This window comes from Hemitrygon akajei, chromosome 3 (assembly GCF_048418815.1).
Source record: "Hemitrygon akajei chromosome 3, sHemAka1.3, whole genome shotgun sequence".
NCBI classification, from domain to species: domain Eukaryota; kingdom Metazoa; phylum Chordata; class Chondrichthyes; order Myliobatiformes; family Dasyatidae; genus Hemitrygon; species Hemitrygon akajei.
This window is the reverse complement of record NC_133126.1, coordinates 113,739,135-113,766,703: the sequence shown is the minus strand read 5'-3', so window position 1 is coordinate 113,766,703 and position 27,569 is coordinate 113,739,135. Positions and strand designations below refer to the sequence as shown.

The window sequence follows — 27,569 nt, the reverse complement described above, 5'->3', positions numbered from 1 at the left end:
TCAAAAATCCAATGATAATTTTGCTCAGCTGTGACAATAGGTTGGAAGCAGGATGCATAGCCTCACTTCATTTCAATGAATACCAATATTTGAAATGGTGTTTAATTTCTAGTGTGTGTACAAACATATTTACAGGCATAGGTGTGAAATCCAGTGTTAATCATCATAGTATATCTCTGATCTGATTCTGTATGTAGGCTTTGCATTGTCACAGTTGACATCAGTTGCTGTTTGCTGAAAAGATTTCCAAATATCTATCAACCTTCAATTTGTAGCTGTTTTATAACTTCATTAATGTTAGGTCTGAATCTGTTTTTACACTGTCCACCCAAGTCAACCGTCATGCTTCCTCCCCCTCCCCCACCCACAAACTGGAGGAAATGGCTTTTTCTGTCTTCTTGGGCCCTTAGCTCCCAGAGGAGCATAGGCCATTGGGTGATAGAGAGATGGGAGGAGATCAAAGTTGATAGTATGGTTGGAGTTCATCAATGTTTCTGTAATCCATTGTATACACTGTATTGGGGATTGACCTATATAAGACCATAAGACAAAGGAGCAGAAGTCGGCTATTTGGCCCATCGGGTCTGCTTTGCCATTTTATCATGAGCTGATCCATTCTCCCATTTAGTCCCACTCCCCCGCCTTCTCACCATAACCTTTGATGCCCTGGCTACTCAGATACCTATCAATCTCTGCCTTAAATACACCGAATGACTTGGCCTCCACTGCCACCCATGGCAAAAAATTTCCACAGATTCACCACCCTCTGGCTAAAAAAAGTTATTCACATCTCTGTTCTGAATGGGCACCCTTCAATCCTTAAGTCATGCCCTCTCGTACTAGACTCCCCCCACCATGGGAAACAACTTTGCCACATCCACTCTGTCCATGCTTTTCAACACTCGAAATGTGTCTATGAGGTCCCCCCTCATTCTTATAAACTTCAAGGAGTACAGTCCAAGAGTGGTCAAACGTTCCTCATATGTTAACCCTCTCATTCCCGGAATCATTCTAGTGAATCTTCTCTGAACCCTGTCCAACGTCAGCACATCCTTTCTTAAATAAGGAGCTGAAAACTGCACACAATACTCCAAGTGAGGTCTTACCATTGCCTTACAGAGCCTCAACATCACATCCCTGCTCCTATACTCTATTCCTCTAGAAATGAATGCCAACATTGCATTCGCCGCCTTCACCACCGACTCAACCTGGAGGTTAACCTTAAGAGTATCCTGCACGAGGACTCCCAAGTCCCGTTGCATCTCAGAACTTTGAATTCTCTCGCCATTAAAATAATAGCCCGCCCATTTATTTCTTCTACCAAAGTGCATGACTATCCACTTTCCGACATTGTAATTCATTTGCCACTGCTTTGCCCATTCCCCCAATCTATCCAAGTCTCTCTGCAGACTCAGTTTCCTCAGCACTACCGGCCCCTCCACCTATCTTTGTATCATCAGCAAACTTAGCCACAAAGCATCTATTCCATAATCCAAATCGTTGATATACAACGTAAAAAGGAGCGGTCCCAACAGCTTCACCAGAGCCCTGTTGGCTGACATTAACAATTTCTACCTCTCACAACAGGGACGTAGGTTTGGACTTTGTGAGGCACTACATCTTCAGTGCCTTCTGATAACTTCAGTCAACTTGCCAATTAAGCCTTTAAATTCCAGAAAACACGGCCTTAGTTTTGTATTTTCTCCTTGTAATTTAACCCTCTGAATCTTAATTTCATTCTAGTAACTTCATGTTGAGCTTCCTCCTCAGACAATGTTTACTTTCTAAGATTGTCCCAGTCCAAGAAATAAAAATCATTCTACTTTTTGTTTTTTTAAACCACATTTTTGCACTGTGCATCTCCTTCAATTCCTTTAACACCTAAAATTCTATTGATTCTGCCATGAATATACGCAGTGACAGACCCTCTCAGCCCTCTAGGGTTGGAAAATCTAAAGATTCACCAACCTCTGAGTGAAGGAATTTATTCTTATCACTCCCCCAAATAGCTGGCCCTGTTCTTTTGAAAGTGACCTTTAATTACAGTCAGGAGAAATATTACCACAGTATCAGTCTTGCTGAGCTCCTTAAAAGTTGAAGTGCCCAGAATCGATCTGAGTATTTGGGGTGAGATTCAAATGGGGCTTTCCATAGCTACAGCATAATTTCTATGTCTTCATAGCTCATATAAAGGCCAGTGTTCCATTTGTATTTTTCTGTTTGTGAGATCTAGATAATCTCTGTGTGGTCCATTGCAGTCTCGTTGGACCTGCTCTGGTTTATCACCACCAACTTCCCCGTGTTGAAATCTGATGCCAAAGTTTTGTCGCAATGTATTAATATTTTTTGTAATTTAGTTATTTTCATCTGCAGTGTTTACAGTTTGTGTTATTCAACTTGGAAATGTTGCTTTCTGTGTCAGTCACTTCTTATTATAATGAGTTGTTGCCTCAACATATGTCATGGGCCCACAGTCATGGCTTGCAGATCTGAGCACCTGCTCATCCTTACCCTGTCCTATGCTCAGCCAATTTAATGTTGAGCTCAATAAATTACTTTCAAACCCAAAGGGATATTTGGAAGTAATAATAATAATTTATTTATAGAGCACTTTTCAAACAGACAATATAGTTCAAATTGCATTACAATGGAATAAAGTACAAACATGAAAATAGACAAGAAAAAGATGTTAGTTAAAAGCAAGGTTAACAAATAGACTTTGAGCTGATGTTTAAAAAGAGTCAATTGATTCTGTATCCCTTACAGTTTTAGGTATTAAGATTAGGAGTGTAGTTCACAAAGGGCTGAGCTGCCTATTTTGAGGGAGTTTGTTTAAATGAAGTCTATAAAGATAATGTCCATACATATTTTCCTCACCATCACATCTTCCATGTCAAGATTGGCCTTCCAATTGTAATACAGTCTTGTTCTATCTGCTCATATGAAGATCTTAAAACATTTTTTGTCATTTTTTTCTTCAACCATGGGCTAAGAATTTGGCAAAGTAATTCTTTGCTCCTCTTTCCCCACCCATTTTACAACCATTTGGCAAATTATGAGAACTTATAAAATTATAGCGAGGTCATCAGTAGTGTCTAGTGCTTTCTGTAACACCCTGAGAAGGAACCTTGCTGACTCATCATTTCACCATAGCTTTCCTCTTTTTGCTTGTATTTATTCCTAAAATAGACTTTTTGGCATGCCCTCATTCAAGCACTCATTTTTATGTCACCACAATTTGATTTTAGAGTGTCCACATAACGTTATGATTTTTTGAGGACATCTTTGCAACTTCCTTTTTATATTCCTGATTGGTTACTTACTGATTTCTTACTTCACTTCTTGTACTTAGAATCTTTTTCATCTACCTGAATTTGTACCATTCTGTTTGCTTTTAGTTTTGCATGGTCCCTTTGGTTGTGCATGGATGTGCTTGAGGATATAAACTTATTCTCTATTGCAACAAATTATTTTATGAATAGTCCTGACTGCTCGATAGGAGTTATACCAAGTAGCAGATTTATCAAGATCATCATGAACTGTCTCTCCATCACTGGATACGTACAAGTGTGGCTTCTGAAATCGAGAATTGTGAACAGTGATTTGCATTTTCTCATTTGGACGACTATATTAAAATAATCTGAGATAAGTTGCATTTCTAGGAGCATTCTGGAAATGTGTAAAAGTGCACACCATTGTTTCATCCTTAATGAGAGACAAACTAAATGCAACCCCAATAATTTGATGGTACTGTAGTTCCGTAGAACCAGAATGTGCTGGTCAAAATATGTTTAAAGGTTAGTTACATTAATTACAAATTTATGATCTAGTCTTGAAGTACATTTGAGATGGTGCCCAAACGAGCCAGAGTGTCAGAAATGCAGCATGAGAGCAGGCCCTTTGGCCCAACCAGTTCATGCTGACCAAATTGCCCACTCGTTAGTCCATTTGCCTGTTTGGCCTCAATGCTTATAACCTTGCTTCCTCATGTACCTGAACAAATGCCTTTTAATTGCTGATATTGTACCTGCCTCAGCCATTTCCACCTGCAGCTCATTTTGTGGGGAGAAAGAAGTGTTTCTGCCCAGGTCCCTCTTAAATCTTTCTCCTCTCACTTTAAACCTTTGCCCTCTAGATTTTGGTTCCTATTCCCTGGGAAAACTACTGTGTGCATTGAAACAGGACCTTCAGCCATCGTCTTTTATATCATGTCCATACATAGAACAGTACAGCACAGTACAGGCCCTTCAGCCCACAATGTTGTGCTGACCCTCAAACCCTGCCTCCCATATAACCACCTACCTTAAATTCCTCCATATACCATCTCTTTTGTAAAAGTTTACATTAGAAATTACTATTTAACACAGTAATGTGGCTTACATTTTCTTCTCCACGCATTCTAGATATTTCAGTCTTTCAGTGTAATTTACCATTATTCACATGCGAGTAATGTTAGACAGTCATGTCAAGGCATACTTGTCTTTTTTGTCTGTCCAGAGGTGAATACTATATTTAATCAGGTCAAATTTTCCTCCCATGATGACAATAGAGCACTCCTGCACAATATATCTCAAACTTGCCACACTACAAATTTCAGGAAATAATGTGAATTTTGCCATCCATGTGTATGAGCCCAGTGAGGTAGAGACATTTACTAATTAATCATCCTGGGAGAACATATGCAGAGAATTTTGTCAGTTTATAATATTTCTAGGGACAGCATGACATGGCTGCCACTGATACCACTTACTGTAAACTGGTTTCATTGCTTGCTCTTTCTGATAGTGTTTCAGGTTTGTTTTGCTGGTTGTTTGGCATTTATAGTAGTCTATACTCTATGGCCCCTCCTGTACCTAATAAAGTAGCCACAGTGTATGTTCGTGGTCTTCTTTTGTAACCCATCCACTTCAAGGTTCAACGTGTTGTGCGTTCAGAGATGCTCTTCTGCACACCACTGTTTGTGGTTATTTGAGTTACTGTTGCCTTCCTGTCAGCTTGAACCAGTCTGGCCATTCTTCTCTGGCCTTTCATTAACAGGGGGTATTTGACCACAGAACTGCCACTCACTAAGTGTTTTTGTTTCTCGCACCATTCTCTGCAAACTGTAGATAGACTTATGTGTGAAAATCCCAGGAGATCAGCAGTTTCTAAGATTCTCAAGCCACCCCATCAGGCACCAACAGTTGGTCCATGGTGAAAGTCCCTTAAGTCGCATTTCTTTCCCGTTCTTATGTTTGGCCTGAACAACAGCTGAACCTCTTAAGTTGCTGCCACATGATTTGCTGATTAGATATTTGAACTAAAGATCAGATGTACCTAATAAAATAGCTATTGAGTGCATATGCCAGAATACCAACACATTAATTTTACTTGTTTAGAAGACGATTGTTACTTTAGTTCAATGACAGAAAACATTTGATGGCGGAGGTTTACCTTTATTTGATTGAGAACATTTGAAGATACGCAACTGTGGGAGATGATACAGTGTAACTGAGACACAAGAATGGACTGGAATTTGCTATTATCTCAGTCCTCCAATAACTTGGTATTTTAAATATTCATAGAATAATTTATTTCAAGTATAGTGACAACATAGAATACACTAGGCACATCCACTGAATATTTGAACTGCTTGGATTTGATTTAATTCTAAATTTAAGGTTCAGCTAATTCTGATTTTGTATGCTACATGATTGGCTCTTGCCCTTCAATTAGGAAAGAGCAAAGTCATTTTGTTCTTAAACAAGGGAAAATCTACAGATGCTGGAAATCCAAGCAACACACAAAATGCTGGAGTCTTTTTCATAGATGCTGACTGGCCTGCAGAGTTCCTCCAGCACTTTGTGTAATTTTGTTCTCAAATATAATATAGCCATTCCTGTTCGTTCTTAATTGTGTGAATGTTGTTTCAGGTGTAGGTAGGTACTTGATGGTTGGCACAGACTAAGAGAGCTAATCTTGTGTTCTGTGAACCCCGTGACAATATTTGTCTCTTCTGAACTGCCTTTTCTGGCATTAGCTGCTTTACAGAGATCTTGAATCTTGTCCCATGTACCCAGGATTTGTTGTCTTTAAGAAGGGTAAAAATCAAGTTTAAAAAAAAGACTTCTTAGAAGTGAATTGTGTAAAATAGACACTGGAGGGCAGCATAGGTTTACTTGTTGAAAGCGTTCCGTTCTGAATTTGAAGTGCTTTACTACGGTAGTAATTCCAGAGGGCATATAAGGCACAGTTTTTCTTGATCATATAATTTCTGCCTGTATTGAAATCATCTCTGATCTTATAGAGACCTGATATATGCATTTCAACATGTCTGATAAATTGTTTTACACTTTAGTCTTTTGGATTTTAATCAACTCATCTTTCCCATTTTTTTTAATCCTATGATTTTTGGCAAGAAGCATTTCCTCTCTGGCACAACTGATCATCTGGGAATAAAAAAAATAATTTATACCAGTTGGCCTCACTCTACAGTGCAGCTTTGTGGACTGGACAAATTTGGGATAACCTCATTAATAGAACATGTGTTGCACTGTGTAACACAGTAAAGAAGTTACAAAAAATGTTTTCCCTTTGGGTACCCATTTTGAATACTATTATTTTACTAAGCACCTAGTGCAATAAAATGGGGCAGAAATGTTCATGACAGTATATTTTTCCTACTACTATTAACTTGCACCTCTTGACAAGAGATGTGATTGCTTGCCGCCTTATCTTCCTTACAGCAGTTCCTTGCATGGTGTTGACCAGCCGAGTTAGAATGGGGTCTGACTTGGTTGTAAGTACAATTTTTTTTGATGATTGTTGGCTCTGATTTTTTAAAAGATTTTTCAAATTCCTCTTCCTGTTCTAATATATCAGGCAAAGCCAAAACCCATAAGTACATTCATTCAGGTTAGAATTTAATCCTCAACTACATACAGAAGTTCATTTTACCTAGTATCTCACCCTTCATTTTGCAGACATCAGACTCTGTTCATTTAGTTTTCATAAAATTCAAACAATCCCAAACAGATTTAATTTTTTTTTAATTTTTGAATCCTCTTCTTTATTCTAAAACAAAATCTAATCCTCACATGTTGAAGCCCAAGGGTACAAATGGTGTTCTTGTCTGGCATCACTATTCTGTGTTCATGACTTTCCTTAGTGCCAATGACACATACAGCATTTCAGTACTGAAGGTTCTTGATCTCTTCAGGTCACCATGGTTTCACAGTACAGCATTAATGGGGCCCCAACTGTATTTCATCTGTTATCCTTTGATAGTTGTGTTTCAAACTATGTGAACACAATGTATTTTACATGAAAAGATATCATGACATTATGTTCTCCCCGAAAGTAGTGAGGTACAGGCTTGGGTATGTTGCATTTCTTTTTCTTCTGTTTTGTACAGACCATAAATAAACTGATGGAATAATGTGGCTTTAGTTCTCCCTTTGCAACTTCATAATTACAGCACATAATTATGAAATGCAAGCTTAACATATCAAGTTCTTCCAGTGAAAATTTCTCTTGGGGGATGGTACTCAGCCTTGGCTAAAAATCAGTCCAAGCAAAAAATGTAGAAATCTTATATGGTGTCTGCTAACCTTTTGCATTGAGGTACATTCTTTACTGTTACAGACAGTAGACCCTCAAGTGTTAGCTTCCAGCAACAAAGATTTGTTAAATATACTTCTAAACTCTAGCTGATATGAAGTTTCATTCTAAGAGACGTTTCTGGTTAAATCAAAGCATTTCTTTGAAGATATGTTTTTTTTCCCCAGTATTTGGATCATACAAGTTTTATTAGATCTGTTCTCAACAAAAGTAATTTAAAACATGAGAAACAGTACTCTTGAGTTGCAACCTTAATAATTAAAATATGCCTACTTGAAGAACTATATTAAAGGTATCTTGAAAATAGAATCTTTTGTGCAAATTACACTGTTAAATGTTCTCAGCATATACTAATCAAATTAAAATGTACAATTGTTTTTTTCATCATTGTAGTTATTTTTAAACTCCCAAAAGCTTGAAAAGCCAGCTATAAACAAGATATTCTGCAAGATGTTGGAAAAATACAAAACTACAAAATACTGGAGGAACTCAGCAGGTTTGGCAACATCTATGGAAAGGAACAAACAATCGATGTCTCAGACCAATATGCCAACTGTTTATTCCTTTCTGTAGACACTGCCTGACCTGCTAAAAGCCAGCCAAATCTTTTTTATTTTTCTTTTTTAGGTGGTTCTCATTTGAAACAATTATTTTCTTACTTAACAGAATCCCTTTGTGGTTCAAGCACCCCATTCATTTGTTTAGTCGGATTTAGATACAAGAGTCAGTGTATCTTTACTGTGATTACAAAAGTATGGTTTGGAATGTGACAATATACAAAACTATCCTTCTGTAATTGTAGTATTAAGTGGCAAATTACTGTTGAGATTTAGACATGACAAAATCTGAATATCAGAGTTTATTCAGCTGGGAAGAAAACTACAACATTCAAATATTACCTTTCATTACCTTTGGAAGTTTCATTGTACTTAGAGGTGGTGTAGTATATTAAGTTCATGAATGGGATGTGCGAGTTTGTATAAAGCAATATTCCATAAATGTTAGAAGATGAAAGATAAAATAATGCATCATTTTATAAATGAAAGCATAAAATTAAATTATTCTAAATCAATTTCAAATGCATTGTCTAATAATTGGCAAGACAACAGTGATGAGAGTATCTTTTTTTAAGGCTTTGAACTATTACAGGAATGCATTGAACTGTAGATAGAAAATAGCAACTTTCTGGGTGAATTAGAAACATTTGCAAATCTTTGGGGAAATATCAGACCAATTAGATAACTATATTTCAGAGCCAGCATGAGCTTTATTGTGTAAATAAATACCTGTACAATATCATATGCTTTTTGGTGTAGGTTCAATTTTTAAAATTTTACTCTTAGCTTACAGGCACTGACATTTTAAAGGTTCCTCTCTAAATGGTGGTGTTTCCTTTAACCCTTCACAAACCCTTGTGGTAAAGGTCACTTCCGTGTTGCAATTATATGGAGAATCCCTGGAATTTGAGCTAGTGATGAAGATATTTTCACCTCTGTTTAGTGATGTGCTTTGAATAAAGCTAGCAGAGCTCTGGTACATCAGCTAATTTCATCCTTGGCTTTCATGTGGAATGTTGATATTGAGGCAAGGAGAAATAAATTCCTTTTTAAATTTGGCATGACATTTTGATGTCTACTTTGGAGGGCCAGCAGGCTTTGGTCTAACATTTCATTGCATTTCCTACAATGAAGTTTGAACCTCAATTTGCTTAATGCTGGCAGGCTCCCAACAGAGCTGAGGCTGCTTTAGAAAAGGTTTGTAACTCTGAAATTTAAGTTATTTGAAAGAAGAGCTTCATTTTCCTGGATGACAAAGTAACTCAGTCTGATAGTTCTATCAGTAGTTGTAGAATTTGTAACTTCAGTCTCCTTCCAACCAAAAAAAAGCTGATATTGGAGATCTAAATGAGAAAGTTCTGGAAACATTTAGCAAGTCAGCAACATGAGTGGGAAGAGAAATGGTTAACATTTCAGGTTGAAAACTCTTCCGAAGAAGTCAATCAGGTTTATTATCATTGATGTATGTCATAAAATTTGTTAATATGCAGCAGTACAGTGTAATACACAGGATATAACAAATTATAAAAATACCAAATATACATTAAAATAAAATTAAATAAGTAATGCAAAAAGAGCAAATATGATGAGGTAGAGTTCATCAGTTCATTGTCCATTCAGAAATCAGATGATGGAGTGGAAGAAGGTGTTGCTAAAACAGTCAGACTCAGCATTTAGTATAACTGGCATATGTCATGAAATCTGTTGTTTTGCAGCAACAGTACAGTGCAATAGATAATTTTTTAAAAACTATAACTTGCAATAAAATATTTATAAAAAGTTAAATTAAGTGATGCAAAAATATGGTGGAGGGGAAGAAGCTGTTTCTGAAACATTGAGTGTGTCTACAAACTACTATACCACCACCTTGATGCTAGCACTAAGAAGTCATGTCCCCGGTGATGGGGGTCCTTAATGATGGATGCGGCCTTCTTAAGACATCAGGTTTTGAAGATGTCCTTGATGCTGGGGTGGCTATTGCCCATGATGGAGCTGGCTGCATTTACAACTTCCTGCAGCTCTTTCTGATCCTGTGCTGTGGTCCCTCCATACCAGACAGTGATGCAACCAGTCAGAATGGAGAAATTTGCAAGAGTCTTTGGTGACATACAAGTCTCCTCAAACTCCCAATGGAATATAGCTGCTGTTGTGTCTTATTTGTAATTGGGCCCAGGATAGATCTTCAGAGCTGTTGACATCCAGGAACTTGAAACTGCTCACCCTTTCCACTGTTGATCCCTTAGTGAGGACGGGTGCATCTTGCCCTTCCTGAAGTACACAATCAGTTCCTTGGTCTTACTGACATTGAGTGCAAGGCTCTTGTTGCAACAACACTCAACCAGCTGATCTATCTCGCTCTTGTATGCGTCCTAGTTACCATTTGAAATTCTGCCAACAAATTTATCAGCAGCAAATTTATAGATGGTGTTCGAACTGTGTGCGTGTGGAGGGAGTAGAGGAATGGGCTAAGCATGCGTCGTTGAGTTGCTGATCTGCAGTGACTGGTCTTCTAGTGAAGAAGTCAAGGATCCAGTTACAGAGGCCCAGATTTTGGAGCTTGATAATTAAAATTGATGGTATGTTTGTGTTGAATGCTCAGCTGTAATCAATAAATAGCAGCCTGACATAGGTATTGCTTTTGTCTAGGTGGTCCACCATCAAGTGGAGAACCAGTGAGATTATATCTGCTGTAGACCTATTGTGGTGATAGGCCAATTGTAGCAGTCCAGGTCCTTACTCAAGCAGAAGTTGATTCTGGCCATTGCCAACCTTTCAGCACTTCATAGTAGATGTGAGTGCAATTGGGTGATAGTCGTTGAGGCAGATCACTCTGCCCTTGGGCACTGCTATGATTCTCACCCTTTTGAAATAGGAGGGAGCCTCCGACTGCAGCAGTGAGAAATGGATGATGATCCCTTGAACAGTTCTGCCTGTTGGTTAGCACAGGTTTTCAGTGCCCTACCAGGTACACCATCTGGACTTGACATCTGGTGGCGGTTTACCCTGTTGAAAGGTCTGACGTCAGCCTCTAAGACTGAGATCATGGGGTCACCAGATACTGCAGAGATTAGCATAGGTGTAGTTTTATTCTCCTTTTCAAAGCTAGCATAAAAAATGTTGAACTCATCTGGGAGTGAAGCATCACAGATGATGATGTTGGGTTTTGCCTTGTAGGAAGTAATAGCTTGTAAACCCTGGCCAGATCTGATGTGCATCTGATTCCAACTCTTAACTTCAATTGGAATTGTTTTCTCACCCTTAAAATAGCCTTCCATAGGTTGTACTTGGACTTGAATAGTTCTGAATCACCGACCTTGAATGCCATAGATCTAGTTCACGAAAGCACACACTCAGCCACACAGGTCTTGATGAAGTTGGTGACAACTGTGGTGGATTCACTCTGATTCAAAGGTAGGTTCCTGAATATTGTCCAGTCCACTGACACAAAGCAGTTCTGTGAGCCCTCTTCCGCCTCTCTTGACCATAATTTCTTGGACCTCACCACTGGTGCTGCAGTCTTTACTTTCTGCCTGTATGTTGGGATTAGAAGGTGATCAGACTAGCCAAAGTGTGGTCGTGGGATGGCAAGGTAGGTTTCCTTGACGGTGATCAAGTGCGTTGGCTCCTTTGGTTCCACAGGTAGAAATGTTGATGATAGTTGTTTGGAGACTTCTTCAAGGTGGCCTGGGTGAAATCTCCTGCAATAATAGGGAAGACATCAGGATGAGCTGTTTTGTAACTGCTGATCACAATGCACACCTCCTCCTGAGCCTGTTGGACTAAGGTGAAATGTACACCATTACTAGGGTAATGGCAGAAAACTCTTCACTTTTAAGCAGAAGGTGGTTCATTGTCATGGCCAGAAGTGTGACAGATGGTGAATTCCCAAGCCAGGCTGAAAAGCAGAGGAATGAGACCTCCTCTACTCAGAACCTTGTTAGCAAAGGCGCAGTTGCTGGAGAACAAGATTGAAGACCTGAGGGCAAGATTATTGTATCAGAGGGAAATGAGGAATTGTTATGTTCTATGTCTTACTGAGAAGTGGCTTACTCCGAGCAAGCCAGATTGGATGATAAGACCCGAAGGCTTCTCAAAGCACTGGATGGACCAGAAATCTTGATTTGGAAAAGGCAAAAGGTGGGGGGTTGTGCATTTCATAATAAACACTGTGGTGCTCCAATGTGGAGGTTTTGCCATACTTGTGTTCTCCCGACCTGAAATACACAACAATCAAGTACCTGCCATTCTTTTTACCAAGAGAGTTCTCCTTCATGACCCCGATCGCAGTTGACACACCACCATTTGCTGACTGTAATCAGGCACTAGAGATACTACATGCTGTCAACACCAAACAAGGAGCAATTTACTCTGGCACATTTCAAATCATAGTTGGAGACTTCAGACAGGCTTGTTTCAAGAAATCTCTGCCCAAATACCATCAGCATATAACTTCACTCCTGATGAAGGGTTTCGGCCTGAAATGTCATCACTACCTCCTCCCATAGATGCTGTCTGGCCTGCTGAGTTCTGCCAGCATTTTGTGTTTTTATTCAGCATATAACCTGTAGCACCAGAGGTCCCAGCACATTTGACCACTGCTGTTCTATGATAAGGGAATGCTTACCATTCCATCCCTGGACCACATTTCAGCAATCTGATCATTTGGCTGCCCTCTTAATTCAGGCAGAGGCTAAAGAGCAAGGCTCCAGAGATGAGGACAGCAAAGAGGTGGTCATGGGAGGCAGAGCAGCAGCTATGGGATTGCTTTGAGACAGTGTTCAAGGACTTACCAGCGGATCTGAATGAATACACCACGATTGTCATGGACTTTATACAAGCAGTTGTAAATGAGTATGTCCCCACAAAAATATTCAGAATCTTCCCCAACCAGAAGCTCTGGATGGACTATGAGTCTGCTGAGGGCTAGAATAGAGGCATTCTTACTAACCCACCCATCTACATTTTCATCCAGGTCATTTATATACATCACAAACAGCAGAGGTCCCAGCGCAGATCCTTGTGAAACTGACCTTCATCTCACTTCAACCACTGTCCTCTGTTTTTTATATGCAAGCTAGTTCCTGAATCCAAATACTTGATTTGCCGCAGACATAATGCATCCTAATCCTCTGGATTAGCTCCCCATGAGGGACTTTGTCAAATGCTTTTCTAAAATCCGTATCGACAACATCCACTGCTCGACCTTCATCAGTCTCTTTCGTCACCTTGTTACAAAACTAGTCAAGTTGGTAAGACGTGACCTGCCCCGCACAAAGCCATGCTGGCTCTCTATTATTTTACACATCAATAGTAGTAGGACATTAATTAAATTGGGGAATAAACATTTTATTTAAGAAGGAATTATGTCATTTCAGTTCATACCATATCCCAAGGTCAAAAGTGTTTCCTTTATCAGCATTCAATGTTTGACATAAGATATCAGAAATTTTCTTCATTTTGCTTTCCTTCAGGGTTATATTGCATTTAAGATGTATGATGATTTTTTTTACAATGTACAAATTATAAATTATTTTAGCAAGCAATTTGCAAAATCATTTCAAATACTTTTCCATATTGGCAAATGACATAAATGAATCCAGCTCAAATAAGTCCTCAGACACTCCCAATCTTATTGACTACTATTTTCTTGCAAACTGTCAATGGGGTAGTATCTTCAGCCTTTATTTGGCTATGTAAACAAGGTTTCATAATAGTTGGGCTAGGGAAGCAATCTGTTTGAAGTGAGATTATAAAGTTTCAATAAATGCCCAAAGAACCAAATGGAAAGCAGGTAGGGATCAGGCTACCAGAACCTTCTTTAAAATGACTCCTTTAATGGTATGATGCCTTGCCTATTTTTCAGAAGAAAGACAAGATTTTTTTTAATGGTAATAGGAAAATTTCACTTTAAGGCAGAATGGAATGAAAGTGGCCATTTGTTCCAGCAGACCTAGTTCTTGTACAGATCATATCCAACCTGTCATCAGTAATTCCAACTGAGGGGCAGCTCTGTGAAGTTTCTGTATTTCTCTTGTACCAATCCAGTCCCATCCAAAAAAATATAAAAGCTTTTAGATGCTGCAATCCTCTCATTTATTGCTCGACTACTTTTACCTTCCCATTCTTCCATGAAAATGATACAGTATTTAAGGTACAGTGGATTCCAGTTAACTAGTCTATAGGTTAATCAGGGCAGCGTTTATTTGGAACAGCTCTTAAAGAACAAAACTAAATAAAGAAAATAGCTGGAATTCCTTTCATTTATTTGGGACACTATGCTGCTTAATTAGAACTGGAGATTTTTGCCGAACACTTTCTAGTTAACATCAGTCATGTGAACTTGTGCTAATAATGAACAGTTTTTAAAAACCGTCAGTTGTGTGTGTTTGTGTTCAAAAAGCAGTTGATTTTTTTTTCACTGATAGTTGGCAAGAAATAAGCAGTTGAAGCATTCAGGCTTGGAGATGCCAGAAATGGGTGGGAGTGAAAATGAAGCTATTTGGCTGCTTCAGTAAGTTGACAATTACAAGTAATTTGAAGATATTCACAATCATCTTGATTGTTAGAATAATAATGAAAGTTTGGAGGATGAAATTGCCAAAAGCATTGTATGAAGGCAGTCCACTATCTGCACTAGGTGTCTGTTAATTTTGTTTGTTTAAAGTCAATCAAAAGGACACTGCTGCTTGTTGATTGTCCGTCGTATCTGACGATGACAGTGAAACCTGTGCAGGAGAGTGGAAAACTGGAACAGTACCACTCTTACAACCTCAGAAGTCTGAGTCGAGTAATATGAGTAGATGTCACAAACTGGGGTGTTCCCTTGGTCACAGTGCAATAACCGTGACTACTTCCATGCCTTATCATACCCTTCTCTCTCCATGAAGCATTACAGAACTGTCTTCTTGGCTGTTGGATCTCACTGTTGATCTCATCTGCTCAGTCCACTGGAGCTGACTTCACATGCTAGGACAGGCATGTCTCTGTTTCACCAGGTTATGAGGTCCACCAGCTACCTTCACCTTGTTTAGCCCACCTTTCTGCTGTCGCATGTGGACAGCTACTTGGAGCCGTAGGTGAGAGCTGAATGTCCACTGGGTACTAGTGAGTGATCAGCCCCAGAAAGGATTCGACAAAGATGCTACCCCTTCCTGAATACATGGCAGCATGCACTGGATGAATTCCTCCATTAATAATTATTAGGAACTAATACACAGCTTTATAGTCTGGTGGTAGCATTGGTGTATTCTAATTCATTCTATATCTTAATTGCATAATTTGTTACTCAGTTAAACGGTAATTTGTCTTTTTATACCCTTTTATCTCTTTTTGTGAGAATTCAGCTAATTGGGTGAAAATGTACTGGAAGTGATGTGTCCCAATTAATGAGAATCCACTAGATATAATTTACAACTATTCTTTAAAAGTTAGCATTAATATGAATGGACTTTTTAATTCCATTTGGTGTAATACTTTGTGTCTGCACTAATTACAACACTCTGCATTTGCCTTGTTGGAAAACTTTCTACTCCATTGTCTAAATTGTTTATAAATGTGAAAATCTTACAACCATAACTCAGCCTTGAACGGTGCCTTTCTTAATGTTTATGTATTTATATCAAATAAACTACCAGTCTCATCCTTGCCTCACCTGTTTCATCAGTGAAAGAGAAGTCATGGTTTTGCTTATCTTTGTGACTGGTCAACAGCATGTAACTCTTGATAATTTTTTCTAAATTTCACAATTAGAAAGGAACTTTTAGGATGTGATGTTATCACTATGAACGTATTCTTTATGCCCTATAGCTTCATGTGACTTGGGCCAAATTTGGCTTTGGGCCATCTTACAAATAACTACTTCCATATAATCCACAATATAAGATCATAATGTATGCCATAGCCTGTGATCTAAAATATGTAATCTTGCATCTAATTGTTCACATTGCAAACCAGTCCACTTGTTCCCAAGTCTTTTCACTGCAAGGCTGTTAGAGATCATAAATGATTGGGAATAGTTTCCATAACATTTAATTTCCTAATGAAAACCAAGTTGTAATGTTTCAAACATATATGCAAGCCACGAAGCAAAATCTCCATGGAATTTATGGTTAACTGCTTCTGCCTCCTGTTGGACATTTTCCCATTTAGTTATAAAAAATGCAATTTAAATATTTCTTTAACTACTTTTAAAGTTCTTTCCACAAAGGATATATTTATACTTGAACATATCTCTACTGCAGTTTAATAAAGAAAAGCGAACATACTTCTGGCTGCAAGGTGGCTCACTATGTAAAAATGCACTGCAGTCTAGTACTGAGATCACAGATTTCATTCCAATAATGATAGAAAGATTAAAACTTGACCTTTAGTAAAGTGCATGAAAAACATTAACCAGTATTCTGTAGATTTTATCTTAAATTTAAAATGATTCTGGCCTTTCTCATTAACCTTGTATCATTTAATTCACTAATGCAGTGTCTAAAATGTACAAGGCATTGCATCTAGAAATCCTTGTACGCAGATGGTTTCATATAAAGTTTGTAATCAGCAGTGTGGGGAATAGAAAAAAGAATGAAATTAGCAAAGGAAAATACTGAACACTAGAAATGTAAAATGCAGCTGTTGGAAATGCTGATCTAATTGCTGGAATCGCTGTTATCTGTAAAAGTCCGAAATGTTCCCAGTCAGAAGATGTGATGACCTTCACTCTGAGAGTTTATTTATTTAGTCCCTGCTTCTCCCTTCCTGCTTGTTTTTTGTTTTGGCTGTTGGTTCCTTTGGTATGGTCCAAGAAAGGCCCTCATATAATAAGAACAATTGAAGCCAGTCCAATGTATTTAAAGAGAGTTCAGCTAATGGTAGTGTGTTCACCTATTTAGTATTTCTTAGATATAATTTTGACTTTTGACAAGTTTTTCTACTAATCAAGTGGCATAATGCACACCAAATGGAATTATGAAATATAATAACAAAACTTTAGGGAAAGTAGCTTTCCTAACTTGCCCTGACAATCTTCAAAACAGCGTGTAAATATACCCTGGTCTTTATGACTTGCACTCTTAAACTTTTAGTTTCTTTTGTTGTTCTTGCATGTTTTTGGTTAATTTTATCTGTCACATACATGTCCAGTCCACTAGCCTTTCTGTCTGGCATGGTCATTATTCTTCAAACTCCTTGCTTTCAAGTTCCATGCCATTGGCACGTCTTGAAGGTATGCTACAAACCATTACTACATCAGTGCAAGTGGTGGTCCTGAAGAATATCACTGTCTTTTTTTTTCATTCATTCTAAAGATGGCCGTGTCCATTCTTTGTCCCTTGGCTGGTATCTCTGTTGGTATTGCCTATTTAGTTTTGTTAACAAGTCCATTCTGTGACACTTTACTACCAGTAAAAGATACAAAAGTAGAAAAGCATTAGCCCTTTTCGAGTGAAAGATATAAACCTTTCTGCTGCCTAACCAAAATACAGGGTGGTCACACATAGTTGACATCTAACATACTGGTGCGGACTTCCTTAATTATGCATTCTCAACTGGCTATTAATTTTGCTCATCTGATTGATTCTGATGGTGCTGACCAGTCTGTGGGTTTATTCTTGCATCTTTTTTGGATAAAATCATAACAGTTTCAAATATTCAATGGTTTGGTCTTGTGCTTACATATTTTCCACTAAGATTTAAAGACTACAGAGAAAATTTACAAGGATGATGCCGGGATCTGAATTATAGAGGAAGGTTGAATAGGTTAGGACTTTGTGTTTTTTTTTGGTGTGTTGGAGAATGAGGGCAGATTTGATAGAGATATACAAAATTGAGGGATATAGATTGGGTAAGTGCAAGCCATCTTTTTCCACTGAGGTAGGGTGAGGCTGCAACTAGAGGTCATAGGTTAAGGGTAAAAGGTGAAATATTTGGGGAACATCACCACTCAGAGGGTGGTGTGACTGTAGAATGATTTGCCAGCAGAAGTGGTGGATACAAGTTCAATTACAACAATGGGAGGGTTTATGGTGGGCTATGGTTCTGTAACACCAGGCAGAATATCAGTTTGGCATGTCTCATGGGGCCAAAGGACCTGTTTCTGTGCTGTAGTACTCTCCGGTGACATATCTGCTGTTTGTACAGCCATCTTTTTTGGTACCTTGCTCTTCAATTTTTGCATAATCAGTATCTCAATGATTTCCCTTGACTTTGGCTTTGACAACTTGTATCTACAGTAGTAGAAATGGCAAATACTCATTTAGAACATCTACCGTGATCTTAAGTTTAATCACAGGTTTGATATTTGGTCCTTAACTCGCTATCTCAGTTACTACTTGTACACATAACAAAAAATTAAATTTAATTTTACATTAATTATCAGTCTATTCTGTGTCAATCTTTAATACTTTTTGTTTCACTTTTACTTTGAACTTTTTATATTGGTTCTTAACTAGTCATCAATATGAAATCTATCATCTTTTCTATAATCTCTTCCATTATCTAGAAAACTTTCTCTCTGGCTCTCCTACCTTTCTTCCTGTAGGAACTTAGCCAAACTGTTTCCTCTTTAAAGGGTACCCATTGCTCATTTGGGTTTGCTTATCAATCCTTGTTGCCATTTTATCCCAGCCAGGTCGCTGAAGTTGGCTTTCACTAATTAAGTATTTTTATTCTAGATTGCACTAACCTTTTCTATAGTTAATCTAAACTTTATCATGGAAAAAACATGTTCCCCTTCTGACATTTGTAATACTTGAATTGCCTTATTCCCAAAAAACAGAGATTGAAGATAACTTGCTTTTTCATTGGGCTAGGAACATACATAATAAAAAAGTAAGTTTTCTGGAATATGGAATCAATTTTTCACTTTGCAACATTATTACCCAGATCTACATAACTCCAATATCATCACGTAAAAATTCTTGCACCCATCTATCTTGAAAATGAGGTCTAGACTGTAAACCTGAGGGACAGAATTTCAGTGTGTTTTGTTTTGACAAGTTAAAGCATTCCTCAGTGCTGTTACACAGTGGTGAACCCCATCATGGGTATACAATTGCAGCTTTTATGTTGTTGCCAGCAGCACTTTCTTTTATCCATGGGAATAATGTGCCCCTAGCCATTACAAATAATTTTGTAGTGTAATGTAGTGCTCATGCCATTCTCTTTTCCTGTTTTTCTCTTTTGTGCATGGGGTTTCTTGTCCAGAAGTGTTTAGTAGCCACACAACTCTGGAGAGTTCAGGTCAGAATTTATGGAGTGATGAGCAGTCAGTATTTCAGGTTAAGACCTTTCATCTGGACTGAGCTAGTACCCAGTGTTGCCTTTTTTTCTAAGACAGTTTTCTGTTATCAGAACATTCCATTGTAACTATTAATGCCTGTACCTCATCTACTTGAATGCACTGTAAGGTTAACATTAGACATTCTTTCTAAATTAGATTCTCCCTAAAGTCATACAATTTCTATCACTAATACATCTTGTTTTTCCTTTTTAATGCTCCAGCTTGATGCTCCCCTCACCCTGCCAAATTGATTAAAACCTTGCCCATTGCATTTATTTGAAGAACTTGCCCCAGGTATTTGGAGACACAACCAGTCTGGCTTTTATAGAATGTTTGAAGAAAAGCTGGAGAAATTTCAAAAGCATCATTGGCTTGTTTTACAAGGGAAGGCTATCAGAGTGAGTGAGGAAAACTGGAACACCGATTATTTCTATTGTATCTGCGAGCTTTCTATATACTAGTAGTTTCATTTCAAACACGATTGGCCACATATCCAGAGCATGTATAAGTAGCGAGTGATGAATGAAACAGAGAAAAGAGAAATAAAAGTTGTTGCAACTGAGGCATACAGAACATGGCTATTGCTGGAAAATGGAAACAATCAAGAATGTTAGAAATATTCAGCAGGGCAGACAGCATCTGTGTAGAGAGGGGTGCCACCAGTGGCGAAACAGTTAGTACGATGCTATTACAGCTTGGAGCTTGGAAATCAATTCTGGTGTTGTCCTATAAGGAGTTGGTACTGTATGTCCTCCCCATGAATACGTGGTTTTCCACCAGGTGCTGTGGTTTCCTCCCACATTCCAAAGTCGTATTGGTTAATGGGTTAATTAGTTATTGTAAATTGTTAACTCCAGCAGGCCCAGACATCTCCTGACCGCGATCCCTGCTGACCCTCAATGGCTCTAACAATCCAGGGCATATTCTAAACCTGGATTCCACCGCTATCAATGCGGGTTCTAGCGACCTCGGACGCCTCCAAAGTGCGGATTGTGCTCATTCCAATATGTCTATCCATGGCCGCCTCCACTGCCGTGATGCGGCCACACTTAGGTTGGAGGAACAACACCTTGTATTCCATTTAGGTAGCCTCCAGCTTGGCTTGATAGCATGAACATTGATTTCTCAAACTTCTGGTAATGCCCCTCCTTTACCATTTCCCATCCCCCTTTCCCTCTCTTACTTTATCTCCTTGCCCAACAATTGCTTCCCTCTGGTGTTCCTCTCCACTTTTCTTTCTTCCATGGCCTTCTGTCTCTTTCACCAATCAACTTACTTACTTACTTTACTTCATCCCTCCCCCACCTTTTAAATCTACTCCTCCGATTTTTCCCCTAGTCCTGCTGAAGGATTTTGTCCTGAAACGTCGACTATACGTTTTTTCTGTGGATGCTGTCTGGTCTGTTGAGTTCCTCCAGCATTTTGTGTGTGTTGCTTGGATTTCCAAGCATCTGCAGATTTTCTCTTGATTGTAAATTGTCCTATGATTAGGCTGGGGTTAAATGGGTGGGTACTGCATTGGGCTGAAAGGGTCTGTCTCTAAATAAAATAATTATTGAAATAATACTGCAACTTGATGACCTCAGAATTTGATTAAAATAGAAAATGTTGAAAATTGCCAGTTAGTCGGGCACTATCTGCAGAGAGCAAGAAAGGCTGATCAATGACCCTGCTTTTATTGTTTCCAGATCTTAAGAATCTTCAACCTTTGCTTTTCATATATGTCTGAACGATACCATTCTGACACAAACTGGAGATTACTTGACATTGGTGACTTCAGTTTTGTGTCCTGAGGGCAGCAATGTGGATAGAGACGAGTTGGTGTTCCTGTTCACATTGAACTTCATTGGAAAAGCCGTGGACAGAATCAGAGATTTAGTGGAGAATTAAAGTGACATAGGACTAGAAACTCAGGGTCATCTTTACAGATTGAACAGAGATGTTATCCAATTGGTGTTTGGTTTCTCTGGAGGGTCCATGTAGTGAGCACTAAATGTAGAGTGGAAGAAGTATAAGTAAACTGTTGCTTCACCTGTAAGGCATACTTGGGTTCCCAAAAGCTAGAAAAAAGAGAGGTGATGCGCTTTGCAGTCGCTGGTTGCCATATTAAGGGAAGTGGTAGTGAATCGGACAGTTATAGAAAGGCTTGTCCATTTGGAACTCTGGGAGAGTAAGGAAAAGCTTGTGTGTTGGTATCTCATTAAAGGTGGTAGAAATTATGAGGGTGATTTTTTTTGGATATGGAAGCTGGAGGTGTGGAATGCGAGGATAAGGAAAGCCCTATCCCAGATGTGGATGGGTTCAGGTTTGGTTGAGAGCAAAGTCGATTGTAATGGAGAAGGAGCCATAGTTAAAATAAAGGAAGATATCTTAAATGCACTGATGAGAGAAGTCTCATCAATACAGATTGGACAAAGCCAAAGCAAACTGGGAGGAGGTATGATCAAGATATATGTGAAGTCTGTGAATTTGTAATGGCTATTTGTAACTCAGCTATGCCTTGTGATGCTGATATAGAGGTCTAGAGGAAGGAGAGAATTAAAAAATATGAAAATTGCTCTTTGGTAACATTCTTGGTGCTCTGTAATTTTGCAGTTTGTGTATGTGAATAAATAAATCAATACTATCTTTTACTCCATAATCATATAATTACATCATAAAATATTTAATGTCACTTAGTCACGGAAAGTATTGCTTCTGAAAATGTCTTAACTTGTATTCAGCACATGCTAAAAATAAATCCACGTTAACAAGATTAGAAGCTTTAAAATATATGGAAGTTGTTCACATTATCTTCGAACTGCTCCTCAACTCTACAAAGCCTAACTTAGTTTCTTGTTATACTTAGTAGTCTTGCATCATGGATTATTTCAGTCATGTAAAGCCCAGCTAAATCATTAAACTATTGGGGATTGTAGAATGTTGAAACTTGGGGGGAAAGTGTAAAATTGCTTACAACATAAACCAAGTATGAGATAACATAGAGCCTTTCTAAGTAGCTTTGCAAGTCCTGTACATTGCTGGCATCACTCTTTTGCACATTGACGGTTGTTCATCCAGTCATCATGTGTCATTGTACAGAATTAGCTCCATAAATTCTATCCTATGATACTCTTTCTTCCATTCCTTACCAAAAACAGTATTAGGGTAAAGTATGCTATTAAATGATCCATATTTGCACTAAATCAGGAATAAATGTTTAGTTCGTAATTTTTGTTCCAGCAACAGCAGTTGTAAATTTTGAAAAGCAGTTCATAACATTGTAGCTGGTTCTGAAGTACAAAGTTCCAGGTTCAAGTCCATCCACAGGAATTTAATCAAATTTCTTTGACCAAATCACAGGCTCAACCCTCCCCACCATTGAGAACATCATCAAGAGGCGGTGCCTCGAGAAAGCACCGGTGCAGTATTGAGGGAGTGCTTAACTTTGGGGATGCCACCTTTCAGATGAGATGTTATCACCAAGGCTCTCTGATGGATAGCAAAGGTTCTTTATTAAAAGAAGAGCAGGATGAATTTTGATCAACTTGGATAAATTGGGCATCAAAAAGATTTTAAGAGTTGTTGGAGAGGAAAGTGCAATCTTGGAGCAAAGTTTTAGTATGTGTTTAAAGAATCAGATTTATTATCACTGACATATATAAAATGCATTGTTTTGAAGCAGGCATACAGTATGAGACATAAAAATCTATAAATTACTCAAATAATATTAGAATAAAAGTGCAAAACATAGTGCAGTAATGAGGTAGTGTCCATGGATTTCACCTGCAAGCCATTTTATTTAAATTGAGCATTTGCATTTTTTGATATTTTACTTCCAACTTTAAATAACCAATGGGTTAGATGAGTTAGGACTTTGTACATTCTGATTTCTAAGTGAATTTGGTGAATAACTCTGTTACCTAATTCCTGTGAGTTTAGTGAACTCATTTGGATGTTTATGATATGGTTATACAGTTGAAAGAGAAAAAATCGTGACACCTTTGCAATTACCTGCTTTTCTGCATTAATTGCTCATAAAATGTGGTCTGATCTTTAAGTCACAATAATAGACAAACTCAATCTGCCTAAGCTAATTGCACGTAAGCAATTGTACTTCTAGTCAATACTGAGTACATCATTTAAAGAATCGCAGTCTAGGTTCAAAAAAGTGTGTGAACCTCTGGGGTAATGCCATCAAAAAAAGATATTTGAAGTCAGATATTACAATCAATGAGAAGAGATTGGAAGTGTGAGTTGTAAAGGTCCCCTGCCCTATTGAAAAAAAAGACACACAAAATTAGGTTACTGACAGACCGTGCTCTTCTAAAGAAAGATCTGTTTATGTGCACCATGCCTTGATCAAAATAATTTTCTGAGAATGTTAGAAGAATTGTAGAGACGCGTGAAGCTGGAAAAAGCTACAAAAATATTTCTAAAGATCTGAGTGTTCATCAGTCCACAGAAAGAGAAATTGTCTACAAATGGAGGAAATTCTGTACTTTTGCTATTCTCACTAGGAGTGGGTGTCCTGCAAAAATCACACCAAGGGCACAACGTGCAATGCTGAAGGAGGTGAAATAGAACCCCAGGGTAACAGCAGGAATTTCTAGAACTTACTGAAGTCTCTGTTTATGTGTCCACTATAAGAAAAAGACTGAACAAGAATGATGTTCATGGAAGGACACCACGGAGAAAACCACTGCTCTCCAAAAAATATTGCTGCATGTCTCAGGTTTGCGAAAGACCATCTGGATGTTTTACAACGCTTCTGGGACTATGTTCTGTGGACAGCTGAAATAAAAGTTTAGTTTTTTGGCAGAAATGCACGTTGTTATGTTTGGAGGAGAAAGGGTACTACACACCAACACCAAAACCTCATCCCAACTGAGAAGCATGGTGGAAGGAGCATCATGGTTTGGGGCTGCTTTGCTGCTTCAGGGCCTGGGAACAACAAATTCAAAATTGTACCAAGGCATTTTACAGGAGTCTGTCAGGGTAGCAGCCATCACTTGATGCTGGATGATAGAAGTTGCATGATACAATAAGGCAATGATCTGAAACACCAGAGTAAATCTATCCATGTTACCATTTGGCCTTAGAAACTGATTGCATGTTTCAACGGTAAACCCGATAATCAGAATCTATAAGTGTGTGACTGTTAAGGCCAAAAAATGGTATGGATAGATTTGATAACAGTCACAAAGCTTCCATAGTCACAAGAGTAAATCAACAGAATGCTTGAAAAAGAAGAAAATCTGTGTTTTGGAATGGCCAACTCCGAGTCCAGACCAATTGAGATGCCATGGCATGTCCTGAAGAGAGCTGTTCATGCAAGATATCCCAAAAGTATTGATGAACTGCTTGAATAACCTAAGTTTTTCCTCACCGTTGTGCAATTCTAATCAGCAGCTACATGAAATGTTTGGTGGAGATTATTGCTGCTGATGGAGGTTATACCAGTTATTAAGTACAAGGACTCGCATACTTTTCTGAGCATGGACTGTGAATGATTCAACAATGTGTTCAGTAAAGACATGAAAAGTACAATTGTTTGTGTGTTAGTTTAGGCAGTTTGTGTTTGTCTATTATTGTGACTTGGAGGAAGATCAGAACACAGTTTATGAGTAATTAATGCAGTAAAGCAGGTAATTGCAAAGGATTCTCAAACTTTATTTTGCAACTGTAGATGAAAGATGGGGATTTTCTGAACCAGGTTACCATGTCTTTTCTTTGCTATGGTTTAATTTGCTGTATATTGCTGAAGAGGAAGGGTAATGTTACTTAATGAGCTTAGTAGAAAGATGGACTGCAGTGTGGCTGGCCATTGCTGGGGTTAAAGTACGTTTCAGAAGTACAAAGGATGAGTTTTTTGTGTCGGGTTAATAAGACAGTTACTATATGGTCACAGGAGGTGAAGCCAGATTGATCTTATGCTGTTGTAGCCCATACACTTCAAGGTTTGATGTGTTGTGCATTCAGCGATGCTTGTCTGCACATCACAGTTGTAACGGGTGATTATTTGAATTACTGTTGCCTGGTGTCAGCTTGAACCAGTGTGGCCATTCTGCTCTGACTTCTCATTAATAAGACATTTTTGCTCCCTGGATGTTATTTGTTTTTCACACCATCCTCTATAAACTCTGGTGACTTGTGCATGAAAATCCCAGGAGATCAGCAGTTTTAGAGGTACTCAAACTGCCCCGTCTGGCACCAACAATCATTGCACAGTTGAAGTCACTTAGGTCACGTTTATTCCTCATTCTGATGTTTGGACTGAATAATTGAACCTTTTGACTGTTCTCCATGCTTTTATTCATTGAGTTGCTGCCACCTGATTGGCTGTTTAGATACTTGTATGATTAGACATTTGCAAGTGTACCTAATAAAGTGGCCACTGAGTGTAAGTGCCAAACTTATTTATTTATTGGTTGATTGAGATACAGTGTGGAATAGGCCCTTCTGGTACTTTGACCCACACCGCCCAGCAGCCCCCAATTTAATCCTAGCCAAATTATGGAACAATTTACAATAATCAATGGAAACCCATGCAGTCATGGGAAGAATGGACAAGCTCTTTTCAGGCACAGCAGGAAATGAACCCAGGTGCCTGTACTGTAAAGCAATGTACTAACCACCACATGCCACTGTGCCTCCCCTTTTCTGATCATGTGGATTGATTGACTGAGTTCCAAGTGCAGTTTAAAGAGAAGATTGTAAAGTAGTTTGCTTTGAATAATGCTTGTAATATATTTGTGCTCTCACTAGGACATGGTGCTGATGTGAAGTGCGTGGACTGGCATCCCACCAAGGGATTAGTAGTATCTGGAAGTAAAGACAGTCAGCAGCCAATCAAATTCTGGGATCCTAAGAATGGTCAAAGTCTTGCAACACTGTAAGTCATGATGGTTTCAATGTAAATACTGTTCACAATATATTGCTCTCCAGGCCACTAATGGGATTAACTCAGCTAGAAGGCTAGCAGGGAGGAAGTATTTTCATTGAAGCTAAAGAGGAATTTCAAGCTTTTAATTTCCTGGAGCCTCAGCCAGCAAAATTTGAGACACAAACGAAGGAAAGTACTGATTCTGTTTAATGGATTCTGCATTGTTAAGCTCTGGCCTATTATGGTCCAGACAGCAAAGCAATATTTCGGTTCTATTGCGGTGGACTAGAGTTACGGTAATTCTCAGTTGAAAAAGAAAGTTTCAAATAAGTCATGATTTAGATACTGATCACAGTTGAGGCATGTTATTAGTCACTCACATAATTTCTTCCTGGCGTGCCAGTATAAGGAGTATTCCAAATTAGAAACATTTACTATTATTTTTGGCCATTACTGTGGTATTAATTGCTACAGGAACTGAGAGTAACATATGGTACCTGTTGTGCAGTCAGGTCCAGGTTTGAAGCATAAAGAGAGATCAGAGCTCTGGGAACTGTCAGCTAAGAATAGAGGGTATTGCTCTGTAGGCAAGTGTGTATCTGAGAAAAGGAGCAGCAGACTGCAGATTTTGTTACAGTTTTTGTAGGAGATTAACTGCTGACCATAAAAAAGGGTATATTCCAAAGAATGCAGTGAATATGTAATTTGAATTGGAGGATTGTCGGCAGGTAGTACAATACCTGGGATAGTAATATGCAGCTTGACATACTATGTAATGTATTCATGGCTGCAGGTAAAAGTACATGATACTGGGAAAAGAATTTTGTGTTGTATTAAGTAGTTGTGCAGATAATTGCAGTACAGGAGTAATGACTTAATAGATGGAAAAGATTAATTTTAAGTAATCTTCCAGTTTTGAGCACTCAGTTTAAAGGCATCAGACACCAGATTCCCTAGTATGGTATTCACTAGGATAGGGAGAGAGTTAAGATGTTGGACAAGTAAAACATAAACAAAAATTGAGGGAGGGGATTTAATAGTAGACTTTGTTTACTATTTAGAATTCCATTAAGTAAGTTGGGAAATTTTGTTTTCTCTTGTGGTTGCAAGCCACAATTTAAAAACATTTCAGTGAGATAGATATTAGGCAAAATTTCTGTTTGTTGAAGTGTGGGTTGTTTTTACTGATGGTGCATTATTTGGTCGGGACAGAGATGATTGTACCAAACATTTAGATGCTTATAGAAGCCAAGATCATTGCAAGGTTTTTGGATAAAAGCAG

At 38.4% G+C, this 27,569-nt stretch overlaps 1 protein-coding gene across 3 annotated transcripts in view; it reads left to right on the top strand.

The window, feature by feature from the left end:
• The window catches only part of wdr33 (WD repeat domain 33), a 134,356-nt gene that overhangs the window by 56,554 nt on the left and 50,233 nt on the right, over window positions 1-27,569 (top strand). For all 3 annotated transcript variants that reach the window (XM_073040628.1, XM_073040626.1, XM_073040627.1), the window contains exon 8: window positions 26,170-26,296. In XM_073040628.1, coding sequence (XP_072896729.1) covers window positions 26,170-26,296 — 127 coding nt within the window. The remainder of the gene's footprint in view (window positions 1-26,169; window positions 26,297-27,569) is intronic.